This window comes from Merops nubicus, unplaced genomic scaffold (assembly GCF_000691845.1).
Source record: "Merops nubicus isolate BGI_N331 unplaced genomic scaffold, ASM69184v1 scaffold33588, whole genome shotgun sequence".
NCBI lineage: Eukaryota > Metazoa > Chordata > Aves > Coraciiformes > Meropidae > Merops > Merops nubicus.
The window spans coordinates 19,789-33,965 of record NW_008625682.1 but is presented as its reverse complement, the minus strand read 5'-3'; the positions used below and the strand labels follow the sequence as shown (position 1 = coordinate 33,965).

Sequence of the window (14,177 nt, the reverse complement as noted above, 5' to 3'; positions counted from 1 at the left end):
TAAAATTTTCCCGCCGCTTCCCATCCCTGAGGGGAACGGAGCCGGTGCCATGTCCCAGACAGACCCCGAGCTGCTCCTAGAAGAGTTAGGAGGCTGGGATTGGGATCTCTGCCGTCGGAAACTGCCCGCTGTCCTACCCCGGCTCCTTATATCCTTCCTGGGAGGGACGTGTGGCTGTGGGGAGTCATCCCGAAATGGCGGGGGAGGGGGTGTGTGCGGGGGGTATTTCTCCTTCAGAGTCGCAAATAAATCCGTGGGATGGTGCGTGCTTGGTAAGGGTCTGCCAGGATGGAAATGCTGGGTGTTGGGTATTTCACTGGAAATGAGTGCAGCCGTTCGCTGAAATAAAAGATTCACGGTGAAAAATAGCGTGTGGTTCATTTAGCGCTGTCAGTAACTCCCAAACCCCCCCAAAAAATCCTCGACACTTACCTTACCAATAAGTTGTTGAAGCGCTGATCGTGCGGGTACTGCGGTATTTTATTATCTGCATGCATTGATTATGGAGCATCCCCACCAAATCAACGTAGTGCATGGTGTGTATGGGGGTCAGTGGGAGAGAAGTCACTGTGACTTCTGCAGGTGCTTTAAGGATAATCTTTTACAGCAGAACGAGTCTGAGTTTCTTTAACGTCTTTACTCTCTGTACCAAGAGTCTCAAGACTGGGCTGAGCACATCCGTAAGTAGTGACCAAGCAGCGCCTCTTCTTCCTACAGATCATTCATTGCATTGCAATTGCACTTTAACTTCTTCGCTATGCCATAACTAGTGACTTTCACATTTCCAGCAATCCTGCTAGACCTTGCATGTTATACAAATTGAATGTTTAATAAGCTTTATAAAAATTCATAAAGAAGCTATGCATGTAAGGCTGCTTTTTCCTTCCTGCTACTTCTGAGTTTTAGATACTTGAAAGAAGGGTGCTTTTTGTCTTGTGTTTTATTGTCTCTTTGGCTGTTACCTTGCAGGTGATAAAACATGTAATACTTGGTAGTGATAAGAAAATGAGACAGATACATAACTAGGAGCCTTGTTAGCATTCACTGTTGTCTGTTACTGCCAACAGACACGCTAAATGTGCAGCTGTTTGCAGTTTAAAATAGAAAAATCTAGTTCCATGGGCAGTGGTACTCAGCCTTCAACTAAGTGTAGTCAGGCGTGATGCTGCTGTTGATGGGTTTGTGCACAGTGGAGCTGTTACTTGATTTTTAAGATAATGCATATGTGGTAAATGTTATGCTGCCACTTTCAAAATGAAATATCTGGTCTGTTTCTGTTTGATGAAGTTCTTTGTTTCATCTGGTAGGCTTCTGATTATCTCACCTTGTTTTCCTGTAAGGATTTTCAAATGTTTGCTTTGCAGGTGTTTTGAGGATCCTTACTGAAATGTTCTTGCCCCATATCAGCCTTGCAGATTTGGAAGAAACTTTTTTCGCAAAAGTATTACCTAAGGTATGACAGCTTCAATTAAATGTGGAATTTTCAGTCAGTCCAGGGCTAAAAACTTGCTCAGTATGCAGTGATTGGTTTTTTTTTTCTGAGGTCTCATGATATAATTACTGCCTTGGATACAAAACTTGAAAATAAAATTTTACCCTTTAAAAATGCAACAATTTTGTATTGCTGGATTTTTTCTGTAATTGTTACCATTCTTAACAGTGGGGATAGGATCAAACACATGATGTTCTGCTTTCTGTATTGAGTAGAAGAATTAGTTTTTATTTCTTTTTGAGAAGATTGGCCTCTTTCGAAAATGACCAAGGTGGAGAATTTCAACGTGAAGTAGCCTCTCAGGACAAATAAACTGAAGAACCAACACTTATTTTCTCCTGTGAATTATCTCAGTACTATTTGCATGTGTATGTCTATAAATAAAAAGTTTAAGTTTTGTTTTGCTCTGACAGACTCTACAGTTATTTGATACCTTGATGTATGAATTATCCAGTGAGGCCAAAGGATTAACCAGCCAGGATACAGTGTTAAGCAGTACCATAAGGAATCTTCTGCAGGCAAGTCCCATGAAATAAACTGTCAAAGGAATGTTCACATTATTCTTTGACTTCACCTAGACAATTAAGAAGCTTTTAGAATTTTTTTTGCCAGATAGTAACCAGGTGGTTAAAATGTAAGCTGATCTTCCTTTGCAGTTGAAGCTCAATTAACATTTTGTGGATGATTTGACAACACCTAGCATGTAATATTAATAATAATTTTTAAAAGTAATCTAAAATTCCATATTTAAAGAGTGAATCTGGCACCTATTTATACAGTTGCTTAATCAGAGTCTTAAAATGTTTGTAAATTGAGAATAATAGCCAAAAGAAATCCTAAACTCTCAAAGAGCACATGGTATTGGAGAAAAGGTCTGGAATTGCTTGGTGGTATTTTATGGAGCTTCATTCGTCTTTAACAAATGACTTATTTATGCAAATAGTGATGAGCTTCAAATACCATAAAAGTCTAGGTGCAATTCAGCTCAAAAAAGATGCCTTTGAGATTATTGCAGGAGTGAAAAACATGGATTGTTGTTGGTTTTCTTGCTTTAAGACGGTGGTGCAGCTGTTGGAAACCCTGACGGGCAGCGTGCGCTACGTCTGCACGCTGCCGCATCCCGTGCCCCTGGGCAGCATCCGCAGCCTCCCCGCCTCGGTGCTTCACATCGTGAAGAACACCTTTACACACTGCAAGGTAGGCCTCTGGGAGAAGGGGGAAAATCCTTAACCAGGCTGGCTTTCAGGAAGCACACACTTTGTAAGACGATCCTATTTTGAAATAATACTGTTATCAAATTGTTATTTTTTTAACTTAATTTTACGTCTTAAATAGTTTACAGAATGTAGTTGGTGCACAAATACAGAGATGATTTTTCACCTGTCTGCCCAGCAAATCTGACCTGGTAGTAAGAGGTACAGACTGTCTGATATCCACATTTTGAACTAATGTCAGTTGATCGTTTTGCTCCTGAACGTAGGCTCTGTGTGATATTCAACACTGCAGCTATCAGAGGTGCCTTCAGAGCTACAAATTGTTACCAAAATGGAGTTACTTAGCTTATTTCTATGCAAGTTCCAAAGTGGTTGAAAGTTGAGATGAGGATCTTTGTGGTTGGTTACAATAAGTAACATGTATCAGCTTCAGATATGTATTTTCAGATGCAGCAGTAATTCCCTCTAGAGCAGTGAAAATAAAACAAGGTTGTCATGAGGACACGATCACTTTTGGTTGGCCTTTATTTTCCCTTTTTAATTTCTTTCTCATGGGAACATTTACATGAGCATTCCACATCAGGACTTGAACTCGGGTGCCGTAACCTTTATCTAACAATTCTAATTTTTAAATATTTGGAATGTTGTTTCCTTGGTTGCTAACACTGCACTGTTTCAATTTTTCAAACGTGATCTTAGGTACACGCATTTAGGCCTAACCCACTAAACTCACTAGAGCCAGGCAGACTCCATTAGTTGTCAGTGAGGCTGCAGGGGTTTATATTTCACAGACAGGGGTTGGTAGCAGAAGCTGCAGATCTGGCTGTGTGTTGAGTTGAAGTAGGTTTTAACTCTCCCTGTTTTTAGCGTGTGAAAAATCAGGCTGTGGTTCCTGAATTCTTTTTTTTCTTAAACTTCTTCCCCGTTTCCTACAGGACAGCGAATCAGTGTACTGTGGGCATCTGCACTTGATTTCTGATCTCCTACAAGCTGTGTTCAGGGAAACTTACTCTCTTCAGAAGCAGCTGATGGACCTACTTGATATGATTTCCTTGGGCTCTGCTTCTGAGGAGGAGAACATCACAGAAATGGTGTCAGGTATATGTAGCTCTAATAAGTTGTTTGTTTTTTTTTTTTTCCTCAGTTTTTTTCCTGTGGATGGTATGTCTGATTTTTTTTTTTTAAACCAGGGTTCTGAGCATGCTCAGTTCCTGCTGTCCTGACCAGCATTTCAGAAGGCAGCATTTTGCAGCTTGAATATTTCCATTTTTTCCTTAGACTTTCTCTGTGGGATGGGGCATGTTGAGGTTTGTAGGAAAGAGGCAGCAGCACTTAGCTGTTTTCCTGACTTGATGTCACTGCAGTGCTGTTCTTTAGTGCTTGTGGTTGCTGCTCCTCTCCTTGGAGAGGAGTGCAGCTTGGAATTCACAGTCTGAGTTAACTCAGTGGTTGCTGGCTTTATTTCCTCCTTAGTAATCCACACTGTGCTGGAGATCTGCTCCATCATTTCCAACATGGACCATGCTCTTCACGCTAACACATGGAAGTTCATCATCAAGTATGTCTTTGGATTTTGTTGGAATATAAACAGACTATCATTTTATATAACCTGTGTTATTTAAATAACCAGTGTAACCAATACCTTTATGTTCAAAGTTTCACATGAAATTTGAGACTTCGGTTTGGCTATTTAGCCAGTAAATAAGTTTAGTCATTTAATTTAGACATTTAGCTTACAGTCGAATTAAAGGTGCCACCAGTGAAGGTAGTTAAGACTTGCTTGTGAAAAGTAACAGGAGCTTGACACTTTGTATTACAATGCAGAAGAAAATTTGAAACACTGTTGTCTGAATGTGACTGTAAGAGGCCTGACCTGCCATTTCGTAGGTGCTTGAGTTGTGCTGCCTCATGCTTGCACCCTAATGCTCCTCTGTTACAGCTGTGGCTCTGAAGAGAATTGTTCTCTCTAGATTTCTGGCTTCCTTGTACACAGATATTGCACCAATTAGTGTTGTATGAAAGCCTAAATAGATGAATTAGTTACTTGGATTTTTACTGACTCATTGCATGATCAGTTCTGACAATTTAAATGTCTGATTACGTTCTTACCTTTCAGGCAAAGCCTGAAGCATCATTCTCTGCTGCAGTGCCATCTGAAACACAGCGACATCCTCAGTGGCCTCTGCAAGGACACTCTTCTTTCTTTTCACTCCTGTTTGCAACTGGCTGAGCAAATGAAGATATCAGAGATACAGGTGAATTAAAAAAAACTCCCAAAGCTGCTGTTGAACTTGAGCAGGATAAATTCTCAGTGTCGCATTATTGCTTGGAGGGGTTTGAGTTTTATGGGTTTGGTTTTTTACTTCATGTGGTAGGCAGAACACCTCGTTCTTTTGAAACCCCATGAAAATGAGACCCATAACTGTTTAGATTGGGGATGTTTTAGTGAGGTGCTGAAAATAAGTTTCTGACATAGGCTCTGGGATTTTTTTATTTCCTAAACTGACAATATTTGCTATAAAGTGAATATTGCTATATATAAAAATATATATATAAAAATGTTGAGGCATATGGGAGATTTCTGAAGCTTTTCCCCCATAGTTGCAGAATCTGTAGAGAATCAAGTTTGAAATGGTTTTTTGTACATGGTTAGCAATAACTTTTTTATTACATTACTCCATATACTTAGTTTTAGAATTGCTTTTTTTGGACAGGAAGGCACTGACCTTAGGCTGTTCCAGAAGACAGTCAAGCTGTGCAGGTTCTTTGCTAATTCCCTTGTACACTACACCAAGGTAGGTTTTAATACATGTATTCTATGTTAGTATTAAACTTAAGCCTCAGGGCTGCAAATGGAGTAATTTTTTTACTACATAGTATCTTACCAATTTATGAGTATACCCTATGCGTTGTATTATTAACATTCATGCATAACCTGCTTGTAGTTCCCCCACCTGTACATACTCACAAGCCTAAGCAGGATTGCTCCTCTGATTTAACAGAAACCAAACTGGAGTGATGAGCTGTTCCAAGCACTCTCACTGAGGATTTGGTAGATGTCCAGTTTTCCCGGGCAGCCTTGAGTCAATGCAGTAGTAACTTTATCTGGAAGAATTAAGCAGATGAAACCTCTTGCCCCCTCTTCAGGACTATTGCTTTTTTCAACAATTGAAAATTATGTGACATTAATAAGAAGAAATGTCTTTGTACTGTTGTTACCTCTGACACTAACTTCCTGATCTTTTCCTGGCCCTTGCACTTTGTTGCTGTGTTTTATTTTTCTCATCATTAGAAGATATGCTGTAAATCTATGCATTTTAAGGATGTATGTGAAAAAATATTGCTATCTAGCAACAGCAGTGAGGGTACTTTCTGCATCTGTTCTGTCCCATGGGTACAAGCAAGGGGGCGATTTCTTTTTGTTGTGTTTTTGTGTGTGTGTTTTTGTTTGTTTTTTCCTACAAAATGAATAGCATTGTGACAGGATAAAACAGCCTTGGAGCACTTGTGAGACCACTTCAGATTTTTTAAGAGCTCTATGGCTATTACAATTGTACTTACCAATTTTTTTAAAATCAGCCTACAAATTTAATTCTTTTACAGACACTACATGTACGTGTAGTGTGATTAATCAAGATTAAATAAGAATATATTGTTTATTATATGGACTTGCTTTGTGCTGTGGAATGTTAGAACTTCACCAATTTTTTCAGAGTGGTACTTTACACACCAGTATAGCAGAACAGAAAGCAAGTGTTTTTAATTGTACTTTTATTTTAAAATATATCATTCAAAATTCATGTATTTTTCAGGAATTTCTTTCTTTCTTCTCTGATTCGTGTTCTCAGTTACATCAGCTCTTTCTTCAGATATACAGGTAAGTGAAGTACAGATAACTGGTTATTGACAGTATCTTAATAATATCTCCATACTGCATTCTTAAAGCTGCAAGTATTTTGAGGTGTAAAAATACAGTTCTTGTTCCAGAGCTGTTGCTTTCTTTTTTTTCCATGTATATAAATCTGAAATATTTTTTTTAATAAACTGGGTATTTTTGTGTGACCCTACTTACTTTAAGCCCGCTCTGGATCAGTGAGTGTCCAGTATTGTCAAACCACTAACTTTGTTGCAATTAGTTACATCAACATTTCTTAACAAGTTATGTGTAGAATATGTGGCTCGATTGTCTGAGGCGCTGCGTCTGTTTACGCAAGTTCACTTGAAAATTCTTCTTCCTACAGTCAGATTCCTGAAGGTAGGATTTGCCCTTTGCTGGCGTCGCCATGAAGCAGTTGGGCAGAGCCAAACCAGAGCAGCCCAGCAGTGCATCTCCCACTTGGAAACAAACAACAGCATGATGTTAATCAAATCGCGCACAGTCAAAGCAATTCAGGATTATCATTCCCTAGAAATCTTTTCCATTTCATCTGTATCTAAACAGCCAAGCCCTCTTTTTCTTCTGTCTTGAACTCTAGTGAAAGAATAAATCCAAGGCTAAATGCCTGTATCAGCAGCAATATTTGACAGATTGTTTCTACTTCAAGACAGGCTACTTCTTCTTTTACTTTAAGCCTTTTTCCAAAGCATGGAAACATTTGTCCTAAAGGGGGAGAGGACCAGAAACACAGTATCCTGACATTTTTCAGAGCTTTACCATTAAGTTTATAATCTCTTGAAATCTCACAGAAAAAATGAAGCAAAAGCTTTTTTAATGTTATGCTCATAAACTATAACAGTCTGCAAGCAACTTACCATTTTTCTTTCATAAGTTTTGCTCTATTTGCTGCAACAGTGGGGAAGAATAGGGGAGAGTGGACTTTATAATATTGAGGGGTGATTTCAGTCATTCTTTTGGAATTGAAACCAGGTTCTGTGGTGAGATGCGTGCATGAGGTCCCTGCATGTTTCACAGCAAGATCGGGAGGATATCTTTTATGAGTTTCCTCTTATAACTTTACTTGGATTGTAGGTCTTTAAGTGAAAAGCTGTAAACTTCTGTTCAGTCAGTAAAACTAAGCAGGATTTTTGAGTAGGAAGGTAGCATTTTTACAGTCACTTTATAAGCTGCAAGAGTAGGTTTTTGTTTCATGATCTCTTTTGCTTTATTCTCATATCACTCCTTTTTTTCTTTTATTGCTCAGGGTTTTTTTTCCTCTTCAAAGAAGTTGTGGTACCCTTTTATTAGAGTTGTGTGTTAAATTAGTGCTGTCACATTTATGACTGTCAAATAGTGTATACAAGTGGTTTTTTTTGGCTTTCCATTGGCTTTTTTTGTGATTCAGTGTATTTCTTATGTATGTTATGTAGTTGACATGCATTTTCTGTGAGCTTGTAAGTTTTTCTTTCAATGTTTAGTAACTTAATGGATTGTGATGCTTAATTTAAAGGCTGAATGCAGAGCTGTAACTCCCAGGCTATAATAGATATTTTAGAATGAGGAGCCTTTTCCATCTTTTATTTCACAATAACAAGGAAATAACGAATTTGTATTTTTGTAGTTCTTTTGAAAAGTAATGTTGATGAAAAAGCTACTGAGAATATTTAACTTTTTTTCTTTGTCCCTCCTCAGCAAATTTCCTCCCAGTCTCTATGCTCCAGAGATCTCAGAAGTTCATCGAGATGAAATATCCAGGGTTTTTCTTGTGGCTCTGGACCCTCTCATCAACCAGCTTCTGCCCTTCAGCCCTTTTATGGAGCAAGTGTTAAGTGAAAATTTAGGTGGGTTTGAAGTACAGCTGCCACTGCTGTAGTGCTGTGTAAGCATCTAGGAAGGATCAAGATTGGTGTTCTGACTTTCTGGACCACAAGCAATATTCTGTGCTGGTGTGCTTGTCTCTAATTCTTTTGTAGATACTGTGATACAGCCAGCTGTGTGCTACCTGGGGTGACTTTTATACCAGGTAGTTCATGCTGCTTGTTGAGTGCATCCTTTCCAAAGTACTCACATTAACTTCAATATTGATCTGGTCAACTCAAATTCTATCAGTTCTGCTGTTTTGCATACACATATGTCACAAACTTTCAAAGTATGTGGAAGACAGCTATTTTTTCTTTATTTTCTATGAAAAGTAGAATCCCTTAGTGTCAAACGATCAGCTTTTTGTTATAACACACCCCTTTTCCCTGATTTCTGCCCTGAACAACATGTCATAATCCTCAGATAGCTGGTTGACAGCATGTTCTCTCCCACATGCATGCTATGGCCTTGCAACAATCCTGACATTTAAAATAAAACTTTGTGTCATCAGTGTTTGAGGCACCCAGATTGTAATTCCTTTGCAGCATCCTGCAGTGACAGTTCAGAACTGGATTATTTTACCTGATACAGTATATCACATTCGTTTTTCACTTCAAACATGATGTTCAGGTTGAAGCATTCCTTTTTTTCTCCCCTATATCTATAAGTGATTTTTGACTGTTTTACTGGGAACTTCTATTTCACCAGCTGTCATCACTTGTCACTTGCCTAAAAGCCAGTTTACACACACACGACATATTTACTAGGGCAACTAGCATCACATTTTAAAGAAAAATAATATTTCTACAGCTCTGCCTCCTGAGCAGCAGCTGCCCCAGTGTCTTATCCTGATTACCATAATGGACAAGCTGTTCTCTCAGCCCGAGGAAGTGCAAACTCTCTGGATCACAGGAAAAAGGTACTGAAAAGGTTTTCATTGTAGTCCTTCACCACAGCAGTCAGTCCGTATGGGCAAACGGGGCTCAGCTGCTGGGGCTTCCCTTGCAACGGGATTGTGAAATTTGTCAGACTCTGGATTTACTTTCTTATGCTGAGAAAAACAGGATCTGATGTTCAGTGCTTCAGGCGTGAAGGATACAGAGCCAGAGCTGGCTTTGTTTTTTCAGGACAGAAATGGTATTTAGAGTACTTCCAGGATAAGAAGGGAGATAAGCATGTCATTTGCTGATACTTCACTAAGCTAAAATCTTGCATTTTTGTGCCCGAGCCCTCTAATCACTTGAATTTGTAAAAGAGGAAGGTAATTGGTAATGTAAATCCAGTGTAAAAGCACTGCAGGTATTGCTATCATTTGCAGCCAAAAAACAAAGACTGTAGTACAGAAGTTGCTTGCAGGATTTGGGATTTATGTATCTGTAACCCAACTGGTTTTCTTTCTTTTTTTTTTTTTTTTTTTCTCTCTTTCACCCTTGCAGCCTGTCCTTGTTTTCTGCTCTCTTCTTCAGTTTCCAGCACTGTTCTGCCGAGCTTTCTCTCCCTGTTTGTTTGCCAGAAGTGACCAGTACAGGACAGCCAGCAGTTCCCATCACCCTCTATCACTATGTCTGTGTCCACCTGTGCTCCTTCATTGTTTCCACACTGCCATCACACTTTCCTCAGCTGGTAAGATTGACTTCTGTTTATCATCCCCTCAGGCGTTGTGATGCATAGGTACTATTTAAAATAAAGAATGAGTTCTTTGCAATGATCTAGCTCTAAAGAGATGCTGGGGTATGAAGTGGTTCTGTGGAGTGCAGCCATGGTAGGGTTACAGGACTGGAGTTCAGTTAGGCAGCAAATGTCACTTGTGGGAAAGGGAAAATAAAGCTTCATACAAGTTCTTAAGAACCTCAGTGGCATTAGAAATCTTTATTCTCTTTAGGAGGCAGGAAGGTGAAGTTGTTATAAAAATTCAGTCCTTTCTTTTATGCAGCGTTCAATTTGTGTTACAGTTACCCGGTTTTGTTAGTCTATACTGTGAAATAACAGCATTTAGTACTTAGTGGAGATTATATTGTTGCAATTCCAGCTTAGAACATACCATAAAATGATAAGAATCAAATCTTTCTACTTCAGACGAGTATTCTAGGTTTTGATTAACATTATATAATATTGTAAAAGGGTTTTTTTGTTTACTTTTTACCACACATGGACAAAAGAACCTCTAGGTAAATGTAAACCTGTCATAAAAATTACAGCCCTGATGTAGCTTTTTTCTGAATGCTATATTCCTCTTTCAGATAGAATTTGTCTCCCTAAAAGAGGGAGAGATTTTATTTGGTTTTCAGTAAGCTGCCCATAAAGCTGGCAAGAAAATTAGCAATACGTTGTTTTAAATAAAATTTTTCATAAAAGTTGCCTTGTGAAGAAGGGATGTGCATGATGAAGTGTTTTGAAAAGTGGAGGATCCCCAGCCCATTGAAATGCACATACACATAACATTCAGAGTACTCACAACTAAAGGTGTAGCTGCTTGCTTGATTGTGTAGCTGAATATAGAGTATGAAAATGAGCTCTGAAAAATTTTTAATTGGATAAGCTGAAAATCTGATTAGGCTTTATGCTAATCAGTGAGGAAAAAATAATAGTAGGCCTGCAGTCCGTTTCTGCATGAGTCTGCATACATGTTGTCTCCTCAGGAGTATGCTCTGCTGGATGCTGTGCTGGGGTCTAGTATGATCACGTCCCTGCTGGCAATGGACTCGTGGTGCTTCCTTGCCCGGTAAGATATTTTCATTACAGCTCAAACAGGATTTCCACAGATTGAGTTAGTTCTGTTGTTGTACATCATTCTTTGGAAGAGATTTAAGACAACACGGTGCCAAAATTGGAATCATTTCAGACACAGAGCGTGTTTTGAAATTTAGGAGCAGAAATGGCTTAGTTATTTTTGTATTTATGCAAGTAAGGGGAACATACCTTTTCTGTTATTTACCGATTGTTTTTCTTTTCTGTTATTTACTGATTGTTTTCTGGAAGAGTTCTCTCAAGTAAATGATGTCAGTGCCTATCACATTTAAATATTACCAAATGGCCATCTCTCAGACAAGATTTATAATGAGAGAGAGGGAAGTGCAGACTCAGAAGCTTCTGTCTCTCACATTCCAGGTATGGAACAGCTGAACTGTGTGCTCACCACGTTGCTGTGATCGCCCACTTGGTAAGAACCACAGGGATGTTTGCAGTTCAGCACCAGTGTTAATCCTAGTCCCACCAACACACTTTCTAAATGACCAAAGACAGGAATTTCATTTTTATCCAAATGGAGACAGTTTTAATTCTCGAAACTGGGTTAATAATTAGCAGAAATAGTACTTTGAAAATACAAACCAATATGCCTAGTATTTCCAATGTGTCCTGCATTGTTTCATTTTGGATGTTACTGCTGTGGTCCCACATAGCAACTCTCAGAACATTCTGTATAGAATTCATTTGCTGAGTGGTGATTTTTTTTCACTTAATTTAATTGGATGCATTGCCCTTTTATCCCAATTCAGATAAAGTCTTGGCCCAGTGACTGTTACCAGCTCTCTGCCTTGGGTGTTCTGCTGAGACGTATGCTGTTCTTGATGGCTCCAGATCATCAGGCAAGTGTTGTGCCAACATTTTCTGTCCTCAGTATAAGACTGCCGAGTCAGTGGCCTGTGTTAAAATACCCTCTTTTCGTTCTTCAGAAATAATAAGATGCTGAGTGCTCGCTTGCTGTACTTGATACTCTACTTGCTAGTTCTTGGTTGTAGTGGATCCCAATTTGTGCAGACATATTATTCTTTAAACCAAGAAAGGCATGTACACCTTTCTAAGAGTGGTCTTACTGGGCAGCAGTGAAGTCTTTTTTTTGATTCAGTATGAGAACAGCACATCTCCCAGATTTGCTGAAGCTGTAGGTCCTGTCTCTGCATCTGTGGCTGGTGTTCATGAGTGTGTTCTTGTGTCATCAGATAAAAAGAGCAGTGTCCTTTCCTGTCAGTGCTTCTCTGTATACCTTGGGGAGGCTCAAGTTTGCTTTTCTACTCAGTAGGACCACTGTTTCAAAGAGCTGAAAAAATAAGTTGCTTAATCATTCTGATGCCCTATATGTTACAAGGGAGGTGGCAGTTCTAAAAGGTTTTTATATAAAAAGTATTTTCTTTAAACAAAAGGCTTTATGCCTTTTTTTTTTTTTTTGGGTATACTATTTCTACAGCAAACTAGTAGTGTGTTCTGGTTTCTCAGCTTTCTGACATATTACCAGATTGTCTTCTGATCTGTTTAGATCCTATTAACTTTTGTTTGCAGGTGGAATTTGCTCATAAATTTCTCCCAGAAGAGGTGGAGAACCTGGAAGTCTGGCAGCACATATCCCTGAAGGCACTGAGCCCTGACCTTCGGAAGGGGGTGGCCTGCCAGCTCTGCCTGGCAGCGCTCGCGCAGTGCCGGCGCTGGCTGAACGGCAGGCGCGTGCTGGGAGAGCTCCGACCTGTGGTAAAGGAGATTTGGTTCTCTCTGTGAAAATGTGTGAACTCTGGACTTCTGAACTATAACGATTCTGTTGCTGTTCCTTCAGTTCTATTTTTCGTTGTGGTGCACAGCTGTTTTCCATACTTGATTAGCACATGCATGAACAAGAACTCTCATTTTAATGTTTTCGTCTAATACACAGCACCTTAGGACACTCTGAGGGTGATGTGGAGGTCTTGTGGTGTACCAGTTACTCCAGGGTTTTTTTGCTCTCTGGGTGAGCAGATACATTTTTCTTTAGACTTGCTAAATTACATTATGTCATATAATTACTTTAAAGCTTAAAAGTTCTGGATATTTTTATGCAGCATTAAATCTGAAAGATGCTCACTGGTGTCCTTAGCAAAGGAGTGTGAGAAACCAGAGACTTCCACATCAGTATCTGCTGCCAGCTTTCTCCTGCCAATGCAGCTAATGACTGCAGCACCATGTGAAACTCACAGAAGTAACGGATGGTTTCCTTGCTTCGGAAGCATTGTTGGCTGGTGGATTAGCTGTACTATACAGCTGACACAGCACATTGGGCTTCTTGCCATCATGTATCATTATAGATATTTAATATGAGCCTGGGATCCTTTTCATTTTATGTGTATTTTGAGTGGGGGGCTCTTACACATTTTTTCCTATTAGAATACTGCCCTTTCTGTCCTGCTGGCTGCCTGCAACTTTGCTGGTGACACTCTGGAGGCAGAACTTCAGGCATCTGTCTTGGGAGTGCTTGGTCAGTTCTGGACTTTCCTCCAGGCTAAGCAGGTAAGAGAATTTGCCACTGTAGGGGTGAAAGCTGAGTGTCTTTGGGAGGCTGAAGCTGTTTCATCACGTATTGGCCACTGGTTGTTTTCCTTGGACTGGACCATTTCTGTAGAGCCCACCTGCTGGCAGCTGCTTTTGGCGTTAGGGTGGAGTTGGAATTTTCCTGAATGTTACTTATGTGTCTCCTTGTTACTCCACCTATCACTCCATTTCAGATTCAGACTTTCTTTAACAAGAAGTCTGAAATACCTCATTCTGATGCATAGCAGTTACAAATTCGGTGTATCTTAAATGTTCATTGGAATGTGAACAAAACTTGGAGTGATTTAATTAGTACGTAGGTTAGCACGGGAAAGCTTACAAAGCTGGTAACGATCCTCCCGTATCTGAGCCCAAGAGGGTAAGGCAGTTCCCTCATGGCTACATACCTGCTTGTGTCTGCAGCTGCAATAAAGCAAAAAGGACTGTCCTGCTTCAAACT

At 39.6% G+C, this 14,177-nt stretch overlaps 1 protein-coding gene across 1 annotated transcript in view; it reads left to right on the top strand.

The window, feature by feature from the left end:
* The first annotated feature begins 49 nt into the window (after positions 1–49).
* Positions 50–14,177, top strand: part of LOC103778193 (chromosome unknown open reading frame, human C1orf112) — a 17,486-nt gene continuing 3,358 nt past the window's right edge. Inside the window, exons 1-18 of the mRNA XM_008945766.1 lie at positions 50–148; positions 641–680; positions 1,365–1,453; positions 1,906–2,010; positions 2,549–2,689; positions 3,642–3,804; positions 4,180–4,264; positions 4,823–4,961; positions 5,421–5,501; positions 6,519–6,583; positions 8,276–8,424; positions 9,254–9,362; positions 9,880–10,066; positions 11,083–11,165; positions 11,552–11,603; positions 11,941–12,030; positions 12,722–12,907; positions 13,574–13,696. Of these exons, the coding sequence (XP_008944014.1) occupies positions 50–148; positions 641–680; positions 1,365–1,453; positions 1,906–2,010; positions 2,549–2,689; positions 3,642–3,804; positions 4,180–4,264; positions 4,823–4,961; positions 5,421–5,501; positions 6,519–6,583; positions 8,276–8,424; positions 9,254–9,362; positions 9,880–10,066; positions 11,083–11,165; positions 11,552–11,603; positions 11,941–12,030; positions 12,722–12,907; positions 13,574–13,696 (1,986 nt within the window). The remainder of the gene's footprint in view (positions 149–640; positions 681–1,364; positions 1,454–1,905; positions 2,011–2,548; positions 2,690–3,641; positions 3,805–4,179; positions 4,265–4,822; positions 4,962–5,420; positions 5,502–6,518; positions 6,584–8,275; positions 8,425–9,253; positions 9,363–9,879; positions 10,067–11,082; positions 11,166–11,551; positions 11,604–11,940; positions 12,031–12,721; positions 12,908–13,573; positions 13,697–14,177) is intronic.